The 22035-nt window shown below is 32.6% G+C and overlaps 1 protein-coding gene across 2 annotated transcripts in view; it reads right to left on the reverse strand.

Annotated features, from left to right (window-relative positions):
• Nucleotides 1-325: 325 nt before the first annotated feature.
• Nucleotides 326-22035, reverse strand: part of LOC134701146 (E3 ubiquitin-protein ligase MIB2-like) — a 28468-nt gene continuing 6758 nt past the window's right edge. The window contains exons 5-20 of one of the 2 annotated variants that reach the window (XM_063562290.1): nucleotides 20014-20211; nucleotides 19619-19648; nucleotides 17664-17851; nucleotides 16735-16839; nucleotides 14372-14476; nucleotides 13762-13939; nucleotides 12555-12724; nucleotides 11875-12023; nucleotides 10125-10281; nucleotides 8828-8982; nucleotides 7821-7947; nucleotides 6864-6966; nucleotides 5125-5210; nucleotides 3391-3569; nucleotides 2350-2573; nucleotides 326-1266 (exon numbers count right to left, since the gene is read on the reverse strand). In XM_063562290.1, the coding sequence (XP_063418360.1) occupies nucleotides 1223-1266; nucleotides 2350-2573; nucleotides 3391-3569; nucleotides 5125-5210; nucleotides 6864-6966; nucleotides 7821-7947; nucleotides 8828-8982; nucleotides 10125-10281; nucleotides 11875-12023; nucleotides 12555-12724; nucleotides 13762-13939; nucleotides 14372-14476; nucleotides 16735-16839; nucleotides 17664-17851; nucleotides 19619-19648; nucleotides 20014-20211 (2198 nt within the window). In that variant the 3' untranslated portion in view covers nucleotides 326-1222. The remainder of the gene's footprint in view (nucleotides 1267-2349; nucleotides 2574-3390; nucleotides 3570-5124; nucleotides 5211-6863; nucleotides 6967-7820; nucleotides 7948-8827; nucleotides 8983-10124; nucleotides 10282-11874; nucleotides 12024-12554; nucleotides 12725-13761; nucleotides 13940-14371; nucleotides 14477-16734; nucleotides 16840-17663; nucleotides 17852-19618; nucleotides 19649-20013; nucleotides 20212-22035) is intronic. The other variant, XM_063562291.1, reaches the window with a different exon arrangement.

A 22035-nucleotide genomic window follows, 5' to 3' on the forward strand; every position in this document is an offset into this window, starting at 1 on the left:
TATAGAAAAATCCTATATTAAATAAAAAAATTGATTTAGACCCGCGTAAAATTTCCTCCCGGATGTTATCATCAGCCAACATTTATGTGTTGAGCACTCTTGTGTGACATGATTTATCATGGGCATAATAATTTTTGAAACTTTCATATTTGCCTAATACTAGAGAGTTTCTACCCTACGTATAAATTACCCTTGCTCTTAGTAGCAAGAAGCTTTCAAAAGTTAGGTTCTAGATGTCCTTTCATTTCTTATTGTTTATGACATTTTTATTTTCAATTGAGCGAAAAGAACTAAAAGTCCCTCTGGCATAAAATAGACATGCAAGTCATCTTTCATAAGTTTATTTCTTTACACTTTATAAGTAAATATAGCTTTTAACTTCTAATGTGCCTTTTGCAATATCAATCTGATAACTAAATATAAAACGAATAGAAGTTACTTTATATATGAGAACATAGTTCCTTGAGTAAGCTAGACAACTATCTAAGTAACACAAGTAGGCTTGTTTTATTATAAACAATGTAAATTTCACACCAGCAAACATCATGAAATATGCAAAATAAAACTTGTTATGTGATTTGTAAGTGACAAACAATTAGAAAACTAAACAATTGGTTTACTTTAAGATAATAAGACATCAAAACACGACATCGGATTTACATATGGTGAACTTAGTTTCTTATTTAATCTAAAAAAAATAAGTAAGAAAACAGCAAGAAGCAATTACATCATTCAATGGACATGCATCCGACATAATTCATGTAGCTAAGGAAGATGTGCAAATAGATCGTATACATGACATTCAATGTAAAAGAAATATGTCAATATTAAACATTGTTAGACTGAATAACTAAACTCTTCTGAAATACTGTAAACCAACTTATTTTCGCGGATACTTTATTTTGCGTTTAGCCCTTTTTAGTCCACTTCGCGGCGATTTATTTTCACGATTTTCTAATTCTCTTTATGTGTAAGATAAGGACGATTTATATTCGCGTTTTTACTATTCGCGAAAGTCACAAAATTAAATCGCGAAAATAAGTTGGTTCAAAGTATACGTCACGTTTCTTATTTTAGCCACTAAACTAGGAATAAACTAAGAAATATATTTAATTATCAGTAATACATTTTGTTAATAATCAAATATTGATTAATAAAATCCAGATAACACTGTATACAACAACAAAAAACTATCACTCTAACTTTTCACAGTTCTGTTTACTCATTGGACTTGACAAGGATCTTCAAGAACAATCCGTCTTCCTTCTGTTAAAAATATCAAAAACAATTAATTAAAATACTTATTTTTAGTTTAATTGATTGCTACTAGTTGTTAAAAAAGATAATAGAAAAGTAGTGGACATTACATCAGACAACATTTACCACAAACAACCTTCTCTTCCGAAAATGCATAGACAAGCGTTAATATGTGCAATCAGCTTTGCTCATTTTTCTGTGTGGTTACCTATAGTTACTTTTACGTCATATGTTCTTTTTTGGACTGTTGTATTATTGGCAATCATTTAACATCTTTTTATGTTTAACAAACAATTACGAAAATCAACTAGTTCAGATAACTGGTTTTTAACTGTACGTGTTTTTTCAATATAGTTTTGTCTTTCTTTATCTGAGTTATTCGGAAAATATTTCAACAATTGTTTTATATATACAATATATAAGCATGAGTAACCTTCTTAAACAGATAAGGGAATTAATCATTCAGTTCAATTTGAATACCAATTGCGAGTCAGTGGTCGCAGATTAGAATCAGAACAATGATAATTATGATGATAAACAAATGTCAAAAGTAAACTTCAATTGAATGATTTATCTCACGATAATCAATTATACGACGGGTGCGACACGTGGAGCAGGATCTGCTTACCCTTCCGGAGCACCTGAGATCACCCCAGTTTTTTTTTGTTCAGTTCGTGTTGTTTATTTTTTAGTTTTCTATGTTGTGTCATGTGTACTATTGTTTGTCTATTTGTCTTTTTCATTTTTAGCCATGGCGTGGTCAGTTTGCTTTAGATTTATGAGTTTGGCTGCCCCTCTTGTATCTTTCTTCCCTTTTTTTATTAAAACACGTTATAAGTTTCATGCATACGAAGCGCTTTTCTGAATTAACCTTTATCAACAATGCTCAGAGCGAAATGTTGAAACGCCGAGGAAATATATAATGCCTAAAACAGTTGACGAGCTATATGACCAAAACGGAATCTAACAATAGCAAGATTTATCTAAGTCAACTTGACAATGTGTTAACCTTATTGCAAAAGCCTTCTAGTCAAATCACAACATAACACAGTGTATATGCATCTATAAATACCAATATAAAGCGAAACTTACGATTATCAAGCCTTGCTTGTACTGGTGACCTACACTGTGGACACACATTAAATCTCAGACTGCACTCTTCGCATACTATTTTGTGTCCGCATGGTACAAACTTTGCATTAGCAACATTCTCTCTACAATTTGCACACGGCTTAACTAGCAATGCCGCCAGTAAGTCTACAAATGGATCTCCCGTTGCTCCCCGTGTAGTGGCTGGTTTCTGTTGTTGCGGTTGCCTTTAAATGACAAACAATAGATTTGGTAAGTTTAAATAAGGTGAAATATCAGAAAACATGTGACGAGTCATACAATTTTACCTTCAATCTAAAAGTTGAAAACTTTGTCAAAAATAAGATACCAATACTTGGTCTTTTTATCATTTAATTTTGATCAATCTTCTTATTATCTTGTTTTGTCCGGTTGCTTTTCATCTGATGTTTACTCCACGAGTACATCGGTTTGTTGGTATCTTGATGTTTAACCGACGGGTACATCGGTTTGTTGGTTTATTATTACTTATCAAACGGGTACAGTTGTTTTTTTGGTGTCTTGATGTTTAACCGACGGGTACATCGGGTTGCTGGTTTATTGTTATTTATCAAACGGGTACATTTGTTTGTTGGTATCTTGATGTTTAACCGACGGGTACATCGGTTTGTTGGTGTATTTATAATTGCCCAATTTGCCGTTTAAGAATCTAGTGCATTCTGAGAAGCGTACACCGAAACGTTTTGAGTGGTTTTAAACGTAATAATCAATACAAATTCCACTAATGACGTAACGATATTTTTATTTTGTATGTATTTTAATATTTATGAATGGTAAAACAACAGTACTTCAAATACTTGAAATACCTTTGATAAAAATGTATCACATGAAGTAATGTATATCTGTATTAACCGTTGTTAGATTAAAAAAAAATATAAAGTAAATCTTATCTGAATATAACTGATAATGTAAACCCAGAAGAGATTTTTGGATGCACGAAAACTATAGTTCTTGCATTTCCCATTAAGGTTGACAAATATGACAATTATAGTTCAAAATAATTACTTTTGTCGTAGGTAGTTTTCAACTGCATTCTTTACTCTTTGGCTTCGACAAACTTGAAGAGGTGTTTTACCGTTGTTGTTGGTCGTTTGGATATTTGCTTTATTTTCCATTAATAAACAGGCTATTTTGAAACGATCATTGTCATCATTTGGCTGGGCCATCAGCATTAAACCAAGAAGCTATATATATATATATAAAATAGTGTTACTTCCTTTCTACGGAATTATATTCATCCAGTTTTATACATCAAGATCAAATAGCCGTATATGGCGTCTTTAAATAAGCATGCAAACTTAACAGTAGCAATATAACTCTCTTGTTTATTTGATACGGCTTTTTTGTTAAGAAAATTGTGATGGTTAACAAAAACAAACTATGTATATATATATATATGAATATAATTATTTTCTGTGACTGTATCTTACATTAATTTGTAGGATCCTTTACTATAGATAATTTAGCTGATCTGTAACAATAACATCTTCATGCCTTATATATCATGTACTGTAGTACGCCGCTAGATTAAAACTGACGTGGAAAGGTAACATATGGCCACCGAAAGCTCTTTTTATTAGAGAGCCCAGGTGGTCGTGTGGTCTAGCGGGACGGCTGCAGTGCAGGCGATTTGGTGTCACGATATCACAGTAGCATGGGTTCGAATCCCGGCGAGGGAAGAACCAAAAATTTGCGAAAGCAAATTTACAGATCTAACATTGTTGGGTTGATGTTTAGACGAGTTGTATATACATTATGTACACAGCCATGTATCACCATCATTGATGGCGATCCGATGGATACATCTGTTGTAGGGTTGTCACTGACTCAGACGTACTTATGAATATAATTATTTTCTGTGACTGTATCTTACATTAATTTGTAGGATCCTTTACTATAGATAATTTAGCTGATCTGTAACAATAACATCTTCATGCCTTATATATCATGTACTGTAGTACGCCGCTAGATTAAAACTGACGTGGAAAGGTAACATATGGCCACCGAAAGCTCTTTTTATTAGAGAGCCCAGGTGGTCGTGTGGTCTAGCGGGACGGCTGCAGTGCAGGCGATTTGGTGTCACGATATCACAGTAGCATGGGTTCGAATCCCGGCGAGGGAAGAACCAAAAATTTGCGAAAGCAAATTTACAGATCTAACATTGTTGGGTTGATGTTTAGACGAGTTGTATATACATTATGTACACAGCCATGTATCACCATCATTGATGGCGATCCGATGGATACATCTGTTGTAGGGTTGTCACTGACTCAGACGTACTTATGAATATAATTATTTTCTGTGACTGTATCTTACATTAATTTGTAGGATCCTTTACTATAGATAATTTAGCTGATCTGTAACAATAACATCTTCATGCCTTATATATCATGTACTGTAGTACGCCGCTAGATTAAAACTGACGTGGAAAGGTAACATATGGCCACCGAAAGCTCTTTTTATTAGAGAGCCCAGGTGGTCGTGTGGTCTAGCGGGACGGCTGCAGTGCAGGCGATTTGGTGTCACGATATCACAGTAGCATGGGTTCGAATACCGGCGAGGGAAGAACCAAAAATTTGCGAAAGCAAATTTACAGATCTAACATTGTTGGGTTGATGTTTAGACGAGTTGTATATATATATATATATATATATACATTGTTGGGTTGATGTCTAGACAAGTTATATATATATATATTCCTTTTTAAACTTTATTTACATTTGTGTATATATAACATACCCCAGTCACCGGTGGTCTCTGTTGAATACCAAGAATAAGATGTAAAGGTGTATCACCATCATTATCCTTTATATTAACATCAGCTCCTGTAAGATATTTGATATTTCCTTTCTATAATAAATCTTCTGTAAATTCATTGGAGGTGTTCTGCGGTTAATATGTACTATAATATTATTTGTTTTTTGTATTTCTTTGTGCAGAGTGTTATTGTGTTTGCTCGGCTGTATTCATGTCACATAGTATTGTCAAATTAGCGGTATATTTTGCATTTCCACATAAGCAGCAGGCTTTGCTAGCCATAAACCCAGATTCAACCTAGCTATGTTTTTTTCTCAAAATGTCCTCTAACTTGTCAGGAATATGACAGCTGTTATGTACGCTTTTTATCAATGTATGTTAGCGTTTGCTTTTGTTGTTGTGCAGGATTAATGTTTTTCTGGTTTCTTTTTCTTCTTATACTTGATTTTTCCCTCCATTTTAGTGTAACCCAGATTTGATTTGGTTTAAACGATTGAACAGCGGTATTATATTCTGTATTTCAACTGTACGTGTTAAATCATTCGATAACATTGTAGTCATAATAGACTGATTTCTTACACATCCATATATGTATATTGTTGTTCCTGTTTGACTATTTATCTAGCTGTTTCTTTCCCCAGAATCCATAACCATATTTGTAACATTTGTTTCGTTAACTTTACATTTGATTGGTTCGTTTTAGAACTTCTTCGATTCGATTTGTTTTATACTCTTTTCAAATCTACAAATTACCGATCAAACAAGTAGGTCTATAATCAAATAGATAGAGAATATCATTTTTTTTTCTCAATATCACGTCCGTATTAACCCAAGACATCAATATTCTATGCTTGAGATTATTTTGGTTGAGCGTTGTTTGATATTGAAAAATCCATAGTATATACACTTTATAATATAAATTAACATGTAGATACATGTATGTGACATGACGTTATATGCATATAAAGGGTTTGATAAAGCCTTTGTAACAGTGAATGATATCGATGACTGGACATCATACTGAGAAAATGTGTTATAAATCATATGCAATCTTGGCTGATAGCGATATCATCAAGGCTGGCTGATACAACAAGATTGTTTTTGACCGTTCTACACATACAATTTATCAGTTTTTACTACTTGGTTAAAAATAATAGTAAAAAATAAAATAAAATGCAAAGCTATTAAACCAATAATAACGTATCATATATCTGTTTTTGTCAAACCAAGCAGCAAAGGATAACATTTAGAAAATGCCTATTGTACGTAATATAGTGTAATAGTTTGTATATGTAGAGACTACTACTAAAACAAACTCCCTTTCCATTGACGTGAAGAACTACCATTTGATAGTTTTGCGGGTGGGGTGAGGGAGGGGGCAGAGGACAGGAGGAGTTTTCACGAATTGATTTTTTTCATCTGTTTCTACGCATTTTATTTTACACTCTAGGATACATTTGACAAATGTTTGATTCTGGTCTTTCGTATTGCAGAATAACCAGTTTCATCCTGTCAATTACAAAGTTATTATTTTTTCCAGGCACCGCAAAACAAACAAAAAAAAAACAAATCAAAGATGATCAAATAAATGGCTCAAATTAAAATATATATTTCATTTATTTTTTATCACACATTTTCAATTTATAACAATATCAATTAATCAATTAGTAATGACATTTCAATGATTTAGATATAATCATCTTAAAACTTAAACGACTTACCGTTCTGCATTAACAACTTGACCATATCAAAGTAAGCTTCATGACAAGCTAAATGGAGAGGAGTCAATCCTTGTTTATCCTTAAAGTTCACATTAGCTTTACCCTGAAAGTTCATATATTGATTTGACATATTTCTGTTTTCAAGAATATCTATTTTTCGGTTTAAGCGTTTCGTAATGGAACGCTTCTAATAGACATGTTAGAAAATTCGACGCTACTGCTGGCGGTCGAGTTGAATGGTAGATGAATACAATTTGATAAGCGGACCATCTCACAAAAGCTACATATGTTTGTTACCTTAGCGGAATCAAAACACGGTTACCTAGTCGTATATATAAGAAAGTCATAAAGGGACATACACACAAAAATTTATTTCAATCGTCCATTTCATGTATCAATTGCTTAGTCTGTTGAATCCTTTCATATTTTTTGTTTGTATTGAAAGGGAAGTTACTCCGTTATGCAAACAATAATAACTTGTAAGCTTTAATTAGGTTTTATGAACTTATTTTAACCTTTCATTATTTGTAATGTCTTCGTCTTTCAAATTATTCCTCAACACCGTGTTTATTATTATTAAGGGTTATGGCATCTTTTGAAAGGGAAGCAACTCATTACTAACCCTTTTTGGTAACTAACCATGTATGGTAGCTAACCATATTTTTTTAGGACCCCTATATCAAATATAAATAGTCACCACTTGAATCCTTTAACCAATCATTTCTCTATAAATCTATAGGAGGTAAGATGAAGTAATATATATATTCAGTTTGTAGCGGGAAATCATGTCTTCTGTTTTTCCTGGTTTTGGTCCTGATCGTCAACATATCGCACACTAAACCAGCATTTTACAACAAATCAACTGAACCGGTTGTAAACTAAAGCAATGTTTACCATTTACCCTTTATATTATGTTTTCAATGCACTTATTTATTTCTACAGTTGTTATAAACAAACCTTTAATATAAGAATAGACGCAACCTGTCGATGATCATTGAATGCAGCAATATGCAGTGCTGATTTCCCGTCTGACTTTGTCATCTTCATTAAACTTTGAGACTTTTCCAGAATCTTTTCTACCGCACTGTCGATATATTTGATAATAATTTGTCATCAAATTTATTTTTTAAGCTATAACTCTACTGTAAAAGTTACTGTAAGTTATAATCAAAAGTTTATATGAAAATAGTTTCGATGAAGTATTAACCCTTGATTGGAGGCTATCTTCCTCCTTACTTGTTACTACTATGAGACACGAATACAGGTTACAACGATAAAATTACCATTCACAATCGTCACGCTCAACAAAGGCGTCATACAACGAGCGTTGAATTGCAACTACTACAACAGCAGGCAAAGTATCGCACTCAGAATCAAATGTTTACTGAAGGCTGTAATGAACTTGCAGTTGGATGAGAACGCATAACATATTACATGTAGGAACCTCTGGCCTTTGTTAGTCTTGTACTATTTTAATTTTAGTTTCTTGTGTACAATTTGGAAATTAGTATGGCGTTCATTATCACTGGACTAGTATATATTTGTTTAGGGGCCAGCAGAAGGACGCCTACGGGTGGAGGAATTTCTCGCTACATTGAAGACCTGTTGGTGACCTTCTGTTGTTTTTTTTATTTGGTCGGGTTGTTGTCTCTTTGACACATTCCCCATTTCCATTCTCAATTTTATTTTACTGTTGGTCAACTTTTGATGCCGAAGTGAACATATTACAAAAAGGGATCAATTTATGTTTGATGAGCATATTCCTGTAAAATCTTTCAATATGACTGTTCAAAATGCCAACTTTTTAATACTGCAGCAGTTATTTATCAATTGTTCCGTTGATTGATAGCGTTGTTTTTTGTCAGTTTCAATGAACTTCATCTTTTAGTATTTTGCCTTAGAGTCGAGTATTTGTCATGTTTGTGTTATTCTTTTTTGTACTTTGCTGTGGTAAATCAACTCACAATTCATTTTCTTTGAGAGCAGCAAACATAAGTGGATGAAAACCTTTCTTGTTTACAAGGGTCATGTCGATATTCGGATGACTCAGTAGAATGTTGACTGCTCTATCGTGTCCTTTAGCAATGGCGTCGTGAAGAGCAGTATCACCCTCAATATCCTGAAATATTATTATTCTAGTACCTCACCACACACATTCATAATAAACTTTTAATGATTGATATATTCCAATTGACAAAACCCATTCCCGTTCTCGTCCACTTTTCATCGCATGCAACATAACAAATAAGACTTATCACCGATTTTGTGGACAAGACGCGTTTTTGGCGTATTGAATTTTAAACCTGATACCTGTTGTTATCTATTAATCATGTTTTTCTTTGTCTAATGTATTCTCCTATTTATTTGTATTGTAGTCCTGTAATATTATGTTGTCATTTCAATGTTATATTTAACTTTGCCATTAAAGTCCGAGGTTTGGCATGCCATAAAACCAGGTTCAACCCACCACTTTTATTCCACTTTAAAAGTGTCCTGTACCAAGTCAGGAAGATGGCCATTGTTTTAATATTGTTCGTTTCTGTGTGTGTTGCATTCTAACGTTGAGTCGTTTGTGTTTTCTCTTTTTTTTGAGATATTGAGATAAGACGTGGCACGGTACTTGTCTAGCCCAAATTCACGTATTTTGTTTTGATGTTATATTTGTTATTATCGTGGTGTTTTGTCTGTTGCTTGGTCCGTTTCTGTGTGTGTTGCGTTTCGATGTTGTGTCGTTGTTCTCCTCTTATATTTAATGCGTTTCCCTCGGTTTTAGTTTGTTACCCCGATTTTGTGTTTTGTCCATGGATTTATGAGTTTTGAACAGCGGTATACTACTGTTGACTTTATTTAAACCCATAGGCCAGATGTTTTCTGGATTCGTGTTGCTTAGTCTTTAGCTTCTATGCTGTGTTGTATAGATTGTTTTGTTTCATTTATTGTTTCGAGTTATGATATTGGCTAGCCCTTCTGTCGCTCTTTTATAAATATTCGTCATTTTATTTTTTCTATTGTCTTTTTAGCTTTAAATTAGGTCTCACATGACATCTTGCAAATAAAAACCCGCAAAATCAAAGATATTTTGTATATTAATTCTGATTTAAATACAGATTATTTTGCATGTTCCAGATCTGGAAATGCTGCATTTTCTATTCTGATATTAACTATTTCAAGACAAATGGTTTAATAATTTGATTTAAGTCATGTTACATTACAACAAAATAAAGAGCCCTGACAAATTAATCAATTAGATTGTTAACTAACCTGCACGTTGGGATCACACCCTTTTTCTAAAACAGCTTTCAAAAGAGCAAACATTCCACAATAACTGGCGTGATGAGCAAGACTTCTTCCATTTTTAGCAATTTCTGTAACAGTTGCCCCTTGGGAAACTAAATACAATGCCAGCATTTCTTTCTTACTGCAAATAAAGGCAACAGTAGTATACTGCTGTTCGAAATTCATAAATCGTTATAGGAAAATCAAATCCGAGTTGCAAACTAAAACTGAGGGAATCATATCAAATATAAGAATGCTACGACACAACAGAACACACAACATTAAAATGTAACACACACAGAGACGAACTATGATATAATAATGGCCATTTTTTCTGACTTGGTACACGGCATTTTTAGAAAACAAATGGTTGGTTGCAAAATATGTTGTGCATATCAGGTTTTTTAAAACAATTTCACAAACTGAAAGCATCGGATAATAATATTTTTTTTAAATACAAGACCTATATTTTTTTTGGTACATAAATGCTTTTTTTTTTTGTTAACTGCATGCTGTATTGTGTAGCGGTTCTTAGTTAAATAGATATTACACGATATTTTACGTTGAGATTGTTACGAAACATTGACGGTGGTTCGTTAGAAGTTTCCCTTTGCATCTAAGGCCGATTAAATTTAAACAAATACTTATAATTTGACATGAGCTGTCATACCAATACCAGAATCTGTGGCGATTTTTGATTTTGAAATTATTAATTTCCCCCACCTTAGTAGCAATACACAAACTTCACCTTTTTATAACAAAAATATCGAACTCTAATAATAATTCTAATCGGAAAGTCCCTTTAACGAATGACTGCAATATTTTTTCTGTCTATGAAGAAATAACATAAACAATTTAGTGCACATTGAATAACACATTTAACAGTGTGCACTAATTTTTGTATGTTATTTCGAATAGACAGAAAAAATATTAGAGTCGTTTCTTATAATTTAATTTTAAAGAGGGACGAGAGATACCAAAGGGACAGTCAAACTCAGTTAAACCGTAGAAAACCATGAAAAAACGTTGATGACGTCACGGTCAAATGACTAAATAATGTATATGGGCTAATAACGAAATATCGTCAGCCAATCAGAAGACGCGTTACATCCAAAATTAAATCTTTATCAAATGGCAAAATCAAAAACTCAATATATTTTTTCTGTCTATGAAGAAATAACATAAAAAATGTGGTGCACACTGAATAACGCGCGTATGTTATTTCGAATAGACAAAAAAAAATATTACAGTCATTTCTTATAATTTAATTCTTAATTCCAATTATCAAATGGCAAAATCAAATACTCAAACATACCACACGAATGGAAAACAACTGTCATACATGTATGCATTGGTACAGGCATTTCCTTGTGTAGAAAATGGTTGCTTAAACTATGTGTTATACCTAGCTTTACCTCTCACTTGTTTTACAATTTGAGCAGTGCTGACTGCTGTACCCTATGTTTGGCATACATTGTTATCAATATAATGGAGTTTTATGTGACTGTCTTACAAGTGAGACGTTTAGCTAGCTATAAAACCAGGTTTAATCCAACATTTTCTACATAAAGTTACGGCTGTATCAAGTCAGCTTTTAATTCTTCCATTTGAAAAATGACTTTTCGTTTAGAATTTTTCTTGAACTCGTTTTCATTTTACTTTTTACTTTGAATATGTCCATCGTATCCCTCATGTGGCGAAATCGACAAGTTAATATTGGATAAGACATACTCACCCTGCTGCAGCTGTAAGTAGTGCTGTATTATTTTCGCTAGTCTTTGTGTTGATGGTAGCACCATTGGCTAATAATAATTTAGCAATATCCATATGTCCTTCATGACTTGCTATCATTAATGGCGTCAAATCCTTAAACTTACAATTGACCTTTAATCAAAAATATACATAAAAATACAGATGACATTTATAACAACGAAAACAATAAGCTTTCGTAATACACTAAAGTATCACTGTAATTTGTATGTATGTTCTCTTTGTCTTTTTAATCGATGTTACTACTAGTATATGGATGTAGTTGGTGAAATGATGCATGTATTACATTTTTGTTTATTCAACGAGTGAAATCGAACATTAATTCCCGTTTTCTGATACACTTCCTGATTTTACCAATAATAAATGTACAAAATATAATATCCTATAGCAGGTACTGCTTTGATAGCTAGAGAAGCAACCAGTCTAGTTTGATTCAAGATTGAACTACTTGTATTTCCTTATACTCTGTTTATAATCTTGTTTTGTGTATTCTTATTAGATTAACGGTACCAATATTTCAACACAAGATACGCATATCAATGTATAAAGAACATGTGTGACCTATTGTTGCTTGTTAATTATAGTAAATATATCCTTTGTATCACCTTCACGGGCTTTTATGTATATACAGATTTAAGTGTTTACCAAATCTTTCTTCATTTTTATAAGTTGTTGCACTGATGCAACATCGCCTTTAGCACACGCCTGTATCATTTGCTCTGGACCAATTGTTTGGAGTCTTTGTTGATGACCTAACACCACCAGGTTAGCTACCAACCGAGCAAGGCTATCTGCAAGGTCATCTTGAACATTCTCTTAAAGAACAAAGAATTTATGAGAGCGTTGGTTGATATTACTTTTCTTACAATTGTTTTTTTTAATTGGTTGGGTTTTTGTCAAGGTCACTTTAACAGTAAAAGACCACGATAGTTTTATAGCTGACTATGCGGTATTGTCCGTACAGTGACCTAAAGTTGTTAATTTATATGTCAATTGGTCTATTTTGGAGTGTTGTCTATTGTGGAGTGTGGAGTCACGACGGGTGCCGCATGTGGAGCACCTGAGATCATCCCTAGTTTTTGGGGGGTCGTGTTGTTTATTCTTTAGTTTTCTATGTTGTGTCATGTGTACTATTGTTTTTCTGTTTGTCTTTATCATTTTTAGCCATGACGTTGTCAGTTTGTTTTAGATTTATGATTTTGACTGTCCCTTTGGTATCTTTCGTCCCTCGTTTGTCTCATTGGCAATCATAACACATCTTCTTTTCTTTTATATCTATTATAGATTATTAAACACCTCTTCATCAAAAACGTCTGTGGGATATTGTTGGTTTGTTTATGTAAGTGATGCACTATAGGTTGGAACCAGCAATGACTTAATAACACACACATTTACATACTTATATAAATATGAATAAGTATGAAATATTGATGCAATTGATCAATGAAATATTCGCTGTTCGTTTTAAACCCCTTCGCTTTTGATAAGTAGGTATAAATTTAACAATTATGCGAATTGAAGGCCTCACAATGATTTGAAATTAACCACGTTACTTTGTAATTTGTCCTTTAAATATGTGTTTCTAGAAAATCCTAAAATTGATTTTCAGCTTATATAATACTTATGTTATTAATAAAATCATTTGTGCATTATGTATGTTATGTTGTTTTTTTTTTATAAAAAACAGACAATATTTTTTTTTTATAAAACGATACACGATTTCTACTTTGCCATTTTCCCGATACACTATTTTTTCGGTAAGTGGAATCATATTTAAAACAATATACTAGTCTGGTGTAGAGTGATGGTATATTATCTACATGTTTACTCCATATTATAAGTTACTTCATACCAGCACCACGTCTTGAAGTTGCAAAAGATGTTTCTTGTTTGCCTTCAAGTGTATCGACTTTCTTTCCTGGAGCAGGTATCATAGAAGCGGGGCTATAGACCCAGACTTGCTGACCAAACTGTACAACAACATCACCATCACTGTCTATCTTCTCGACCTTTCCAACCTTCCCACATGCCTGATATATAAGTATAGTAAACAAGAAGGACACCAATGTATGTGTTGTCGGTGTATTGGGAACGAATTTAAAACAAATACATACAATTAATGGTATGAAAGAGAAGGATAGTATGCAAAAATAACAAAGATATTTTTTTACTAAAAAATTTAGCCGGCAGATTGTTAATATACATTTCATTTAAATATGTTTGATTGTAAGAGAAAAGTCGACCGTAAGTCATTTTTAGTCCCATGAAAGAGTCAATTTCAAGGATCTTCTACATACACACGGATTACAATTTTAAAGACATGGTTGTGATTTGGTTAAAGAGAACTACAATACACAAAAAAAACAAAGGCTTCAATTTTCAATTGTTAGAAGACTAATAATCATATTGTGAAAATCAAATGGAAAATTATACAATATTACCAAGAAAACATTGTGCCTTACCTTTATCATTGCATCTTCCCACCCACCATGACCTTTCTGTAACAATTCTACAGTATTTGGTTCACTAAGGATTTTTACTGTGTCTCCCGGTTTAATGTCATAAACCTACAAAAAATTACATAAATTATATATATCAACAGATGATTGAGTACGTTGTTTGTTTTGTTGTTTATATCGACAGATGATTGAGTACGTTGTTTGTTTTGTTGTTTATATCGATTGATGATTGAGTACGTTGTTTGTTTTGTTGTTTATATCGACAGATGATTGAGTACGTTGTTTGTTTTGTTGTTTATATCGATTGATGATTGAGTACGTTGTTTGTTTTGTTGTTTATATCGACAGATGATTGAGTACGTTGTTTGTTTTGTTGTTTATATCGACAGATGATTGAGTACGTTGTTTGTTTTGTTGTTTATATCGATTGATGATTGAGTACGTTGTTTGTTTTGTTGTTTATATCGACAGATGATTGAGTACGTTGTTTGTTTTGTTGTTTATATCGACAGATGATTGAGTACGTTGTTTGTTTTGTTGTTTATATCGACAGATGATTGAGTACGTTGTTTGTTTTGTTGTTTATATCGATTGATGATTGAGTACGTTGTTTGTTTTGTTGTTTATATCGACAGATGATTGAGTACGTTGTTTGTTTTGTTGTTTATATCGACTGATGATTGAGTACGTTGTTTGTTTTGTTGTTTATATCGATTGATGATTGAGTACGTTGTTTGTTTTGTTGTTTATATCGATTGATGATTGAGTACGTTGTTTGTTTTGTTGTTTATATCGACAGATGATAGTACGTTGTTTGTTTTGTTGTTTATATCGACAGATGATTGAGTACGTTGTTTGTTTTGTTGTTTATATCGATTGATGATTGAGTACGTTGTTTGTTTTGTTGTTTATATCGACAGATGATTGAGTACGTTGTTTGTTTTGTTGTTTATATCGATTGATGATTGAGTACGTTGTTTGTTTTGTTGTTTATATCGACAGATGATTGAGCACGTTGTTTGTTTTGTTGTTTATATCGACAGATGATTGAGTACGTTGTTTGTTTTGTTGTTTATATCGATTGATGATTGAGTTCGTTGTTTGTTTTGTTGTTTATATCGACAGATGATTGAGTACGTTGTTTGTTTTGTTGTTTATATCGACAGATGATTGAGTACGTTGTTTGTTTTGTTGTTTATATCGACAGATGATTGAGTACGTTGTTTGTTTTGTTGTTTATATCGATTGATGATTGAATACGTTGTTTGTTTTGTTGTTTATATCGACAGATGATTGAGTACGTTGTTTGTTTTGTTGTTTATATCGACAGATAATTGAGTACGTTGTTTGTTTTGTTGTTTATATCGACAGATGATTGAGTACGTTGTTTGTTTTGTTGTTTATATCGATTGATGATTGAGTACGTTGTTTGTTTTGTTGTTTATATCGACAGATGATTGAGTACGTTGTTTGTTTTGTTGTTTATATCGATTGATGATTGAGTACGGTGTTTGTTTTGTTGTTTATATCGACAGATGATTGAGTACGTTGTTTGTTTTGTTGTTTATATCGACAGATGATTGAGTACGTTGTTTGTTTTGTTGTTTTTTTCGTTACATTTAAATGTACATTTTGTTTATTTTCTTTGGTTACATCTTCTGACATCAGACTCGGACTTCTCTTGAACTGAATTTTAATGTGCGTATTGTTATGCGTTTACTTTTCTAAATTGGTTAGAGGTATAGGGGGAGGGTTGAGATCTCACAAACATGTTTAACCCCGCCGCATTTTTGCGCCTGACCCAAGTCAGGAGCCTCTGGCCTTTGTTAGTCTTGTATTATTTTAGTTTTAGTTTCTTGTGTACAATTTGGAAATTAGTATGGCGTTCATTATCACTGAACTAGTATATATTTGTTTAGGGGCCAGCTGAAGGACGCCTCCGGGTGCGGGAATTTCTCGCTACATTGAAGACCTGTTGGTGACCTTCTGCTGTTGTTTTTTTATTTGGTCGGGTTGTTGTCTCTTTGACCGATCCCCATTTCCATTCTCAATTTTATTGTATATTTTTTTTCATCTGAGACAGATTACAGCTGTAGATTGTGATTACAACAACAGACACATTAGATCGATGTTAGTCCTTCTATTATTATTTGGCAAGATATAGAGTTACATTTACCATGTATCTTTGTCAAACTACTATGTATTTCAATCTAATTAAATAGTTAGTGAGCCTTGGTAGAAATGTCATGACCTCCATCATAATCTCTTTTTAAGGAATTCATAGTTGAACTGCAACTTGGTGCTGTCATACTGACTTTTCTTAAATTCTTAATTGTAGAGTTGCCATGGGTAACCATCATACTAACTTTTCTAAGTGCTCCTTGGTAGAATTGCCATGTATTGCCATCATATTCAACTTCGATGATTTCGTCTGATTCTATATTCTTCACTTTTCCTATCCGTCCGATACACTGCAAAAGAAAAATATACTAATTTAGTTCAACACTCAACTTAACTGATACGTACTATTGAACTATATAGTATTAATGTTGATTATTGTTAAAGGCCTTACGGTGACCAGCAATTGTGCACATACTTAACTTATGTCTTTCTTGTTAGTTGTCTCATTGACAATCATACCACATTTCTTTTTTATACAAATGATCAACCATCGCTGCAGTTACAAGAAGATAAGACACTGCAAACATTAACCACTAAAAAGTATTCAAAAAAGGGAAACGTCATATATAACCAACTGCTTTCTCGAGAGAGAAAACAACATGAAGAAAATTAAAGTTGAAGTAGCTCAATGCTCAGAATATCCTCAGAGTGTTGACTTTAATTAATGTCCCGCATTGTAACAATAATGGAAGCAAAAAAATTGCTTGTTTTTAAAGGTCGTATAATGACATCAAAATTCAGTTTTGGAACCATTTATAGCTTGATGTTCGATGTGAGCTAATGTTCCATGTTGAAGGCCGTGTCTTCCCCTGTAATGGTTTACTTTTACAAATTGTGACTTGGATGAAGAGATGCATCATTTAACCCTTTTGTCAATTTGCAAGACTTACATCCGAAGTGTGCCTGTAATGCAATGTCTCTATGTGAATGTCACCTAGTACGTCTGCGTACGCAGAGTGCAAAGGCTTTCAATGTTTGTCTATAGATACTGAATCCTTATATTCTAACAGTACATGGAACTTAGGGAATAAAGATAGATCACTTTGTATCGTTTGTGATTAAATCTTCGTTGCTTTATTCGGGTCTGATTTAGCAACAATATCATGCTATATACCTCAGTCATACGCATGCTCCATCCACCACGTCCACGCTGCACTTGTTTTAAGTCTTCAGCAGGAATGAAAACGCACACCCGATCTCCTACGTGTAACACTGTGTCTACAGAAGATGTCTCCGCTTCTTCAGTGCTACTCTCGTTCCCCTCAAACGTACTTGTCTCCCTTGTTATTCTGGCGGACGAATCTGTAAGTTAAATCTACTAAGTTCATACTTTTTCAATGCAAATTTCGAACAATATGTAGCATTATCGTTTACACAGATTTCTAATTGACAGATGTACCAAAACGCACTGCGAAACAAATGTGAAGTTTTAAATCTGAATTAAATTTCTACTAGAGATTTGTTGGTTGACGTTGTTTTGTTTATCAGCTCATAGAAATAATTTTGTCATCCACGTTTTTTCATGATTTACCCCGGTTTAAAATGGAATTAAGAATTATATTATAAGAAATGACTGAAATATCTTTCGGCCTATTCAAAATAGTATGCAAAATGTTGAGCACACTTTAAAATTATGCGGGTTATTGAGTATGCACAATACTTTTATATTATTTCTTCATAGACAGAAAAAATATTACAGTCATTCCTAAAAGAGTACTTAAACAGCAATACATTTTACATAAATTTAACATCGTATCTCCCTTTAAGAATAATAAAATAAAGAATGTTGCAGATATTAAAAAAAATAGAGGCTCTTAAAAGCCTGTGTCGCTCACCTTGGTGAATGTGCATATTAAACAAAGGAATCAGATGGATTCATGACATAACTATGTTTTGGTGGTGGTGATGTGTTCGTAGATCATACTTTACTGATCATTCTTGCTACTTACAATTTCCTCGTTCTGTAATGAATTTGGCCATGTAGTTACAAAGGAAAACAGTTTGTAAAAACTTACCAAAATTTACCAAAATAATGAAAATTGTTAAAAATTGACAACAAAGGGTAATTACTCTTTAATGGGTCAACTAACCCCTTAGTCATGTCAACTTTTTTGTAGATCCTAATTTGCTGAACATTATTGCTGTTTACAGTTTATCTCTATCTATAATAGTATTCAAGATAATAACCAAAAACGGATAAATTTCTTTAGAAATTACCAACAAGGTGGCAGCAACCCAACTACCAGTGTTCCAATTCATCTGAAAATTTCAGGGCAGATAGCTATTTACTAGATAAACAAGTTAACCCCTTGTAAGATTTGCTTTAAATGATTTGGTTTCAAAGTTATAAGCCAAAATCTCCATTTTACCCCTATGTTCTATTTTTAGCTATGGTGGCCATCTTGGTTGGTTTGCTGGGTCACTGCACAGTGCTTTAAAACAATATACATGTGTACCCTAATAATCATTGTAGCTAAGTTTTGTTAAATTTGGTCTAGACTGATTTGTTTAAATATACTGTATTGTTTGAAATGACAAACGGATAGACACAAGTTTTACAACTTTGTATCGTCTTCGCCAATAACGTGATGCAGCGTGCTGAGGAAAGAACCTGTGTAACATGCAGTGAGGGAGGCTTAAAATCTTAAAAGCTATGCAAAAAAAATAATTAACCTTAGGATAAAGTGTATGCAGGGAAGTGATCCGAAAATCGTATAAGATATCAACTGAAATCTGATGAAAATGTGAATAAAGTTTGACCAAAGAGTAAAATGTCTGATATATAAAAGAGCAGTAGTTATATGTTCATTTGTACCTGCATATATACAAGTGTAAGTTGTGAGAAACAGTTGTAAATAAGTATTGACTTCATTTTGTACATGTACGTCTGAGAAACTATGAATGAGTTGTAAAGATCATTTAACAAAATCATATTGAATTTTCCCATTTCAAACCCTAATTAGACATTAAAGAGCAGAAATATTTCATTCAACCTTCCGAAGGAATTAAGAAAAAAACACAAACAAGGAGAATTTGTATAAACCCGTTTGAGCAAAATTTTATATTTACCTGTTTGTTTAGAAGGTACGTCCACTGAATCTATATTTTTGTAAGACTGATATATACTATATTATATGAGATTTTTAATAACAATATACTGTAAAACTTGAATCTCTTTCATTTGTTTCCAAAACTTCAAATATTGTTAGACGATCAATATAATTTAACCAGACTCAAAATCAATGGACAAATTTACAAAAGAGCCTTCTAACAGGGTTTTTGATTATGTGAATACTTGGCCGTTTACAATAGCGATTACCAGACCACATATTACATGTTTTTTTGTTTAAAAAGAATTAATGATTATGTCATAATATTGGCAAAACATTATGTAAAACTTGAACACAAGCACTCATGAGGGACCTCACAAAAACAAAACGTGATTATGTTTATGACGTACTTACCAGGTATATCCAAATGATCCCTGTAATAATCGGTTCCCACTCCTGGTTCCATAAACTTAAGATCCACTTTTCCACCAGCTCCTAATTTATAAACATTAACTTCTCCATTTTTCCATGTGACCTTGACCGCATTCCTTGCACCAGTGTCGCCTCCATAATTTCTTATTTCCGTGACCTTGCCTTCTGATCCTTGACCACCTTATGTAAAAAAATATACATATTACGTTATAAAAGTAAGGGTATGTGGTATTTATCCATGACAGAAAAATCGCTACATGCACAGCAAGAAGAAAAAATAAGTTAGGAATATCTCTGTGGGTTCTTCTTCTCCAATACACATGAAGGATGTTCGCTGCTCAGTTTAAAAATAAACAACTTTTCATAAAACTAGTATGTATTGATAGGGAATAAATTGAGAAATCAAAAAAGCCCAAAAAATATAGGGGTTAATGTGCTTGTTTTCGAAATATTAGCCATTGGAATTTTAGCGGGAAAATGTTCTCTCTTGATTTTTAGTAGCTTTATCATTGACCAGTTGAAGTTCTCAAATACTATTGAAAAATAAATAAAATGTTATAAGACTTTGACAAATGATTAATAATTATGCATGTAAAAGATTTATAAAAAGAAAAATGGGGGTTCATGGGGAATTTTTTAAGGCATTCAAATGGATAAATGTTGTGAAAAGGTTTTCGCTATTGTTGTTGGCAACTGAATGTCTTCGTCAATTGTTGTTGTAAATTGAACATGGTATCTCTTGTAAATGTTGGTATTATGGTTGTCTTTGTTGTTTCTTAATTGATTACATGATGTTGATTTGCCTCTTCTTGTTTTCTGAGTTCTTCTACCGTTCTTGTAGGTAGAAGGATGTTTGGACATCTGGGGACTACATGTCGTTGTTGTGGACAGCTTGGCAGCGAGAGTGGGACTCGCGCCTTCTTACCCTTTTTAATGAAATAAATAAGACAACTCAATTTGCTGGTTGGAACAAGGATTGTAATGTAATGTAATGTTTCTTTTCTTTTTGATCGTAAAATATTACAGTGCATAAATCATACAGATTAACAACAAGATTATCATTTAACAATAACAAATATATTTCTATTTCAAATATTGCTCGAATTAAACTTATTATATTTAATGAATTATTTCCTATTAATTTGCAATTAATTTATTTTATTAAATTACTTTAATTAACATTATATAACTTACCTTTTTAATGAAATAAATAAGACAACTCAATTTGCTGGTTGGAACAAGGATTGTAATGTAATGTACGGGCAGTAGACTTATATTTGCTTTTATAGTCACTACTCATTACCCGACATTCTTGTTCCCCAGACAAGATTGAGCTTCTTGGAATGTGTTGCCAAAACTTATATTGCTTCATAATATGCAAATTGTATGTATTTGTTTTTGAAAAGCATATGGACTTTTATTTCTTAAACTAAATAAAATAATATTTTTGGAAGAATTTCAATTTCTGATCTTTCTAATAATTGATAATTAAAGATTTGTTAAATTTTAATTAATATATTGTGTACGTCAATCTTCGTATCTAAACTTTTTGATTGGTTATTTATACAATCTTGTGTGCCTAAATGTATTACTGAATATTCATGATGCTGTAGTATCTACACATTCTGTGAATATGGTTATAACCTTGGATGTAATATAAATTCGACATACATCTGTCCGTCGACCTAGCAACCTTCTAAACACGTGCCAAATAACTAATGAGGTTCTTGACTTGTACTATGCATCTAAGATAATGCTTGTTATTCGCTATCTTCTTTATGTGTTTTCTTCTTACTTTAGTTTCCTATATCAACGAATTGTTTGACATTTATATTAACTTTTACTTGTAACTATCTTAATAACCTATAAACAAATATTTTTGTTTAAAAAAGATCTATTTTAATTCAATTTCTAATTATTTCTAAAAGTGTCCTAAATCCTTTCATAACATAAAACCAAAGGATTCTGAAAATCTGACAAAATTTCCAAAACCTGACAAGCAGA

Source organism: Mytilus trossulus, unplaced genomic scaffold (assembly GCF_036588685.1).
Source record: "Mytilus trossulus isolate FHL-02 unplaced genomic scaffold, PNRI_Mtr1.1.1.hap1 h1tg000233l__unscaffolded, whole genome shotgun sequence".
In the NCBI taxonomy this organism is placed as follows: domain Eukaryota; kingdom Metazoa; phylum Mollusca; class Bivalvia; order Mytilida; family Mytilidae; genus Mytilus; species Mytilus trossulus.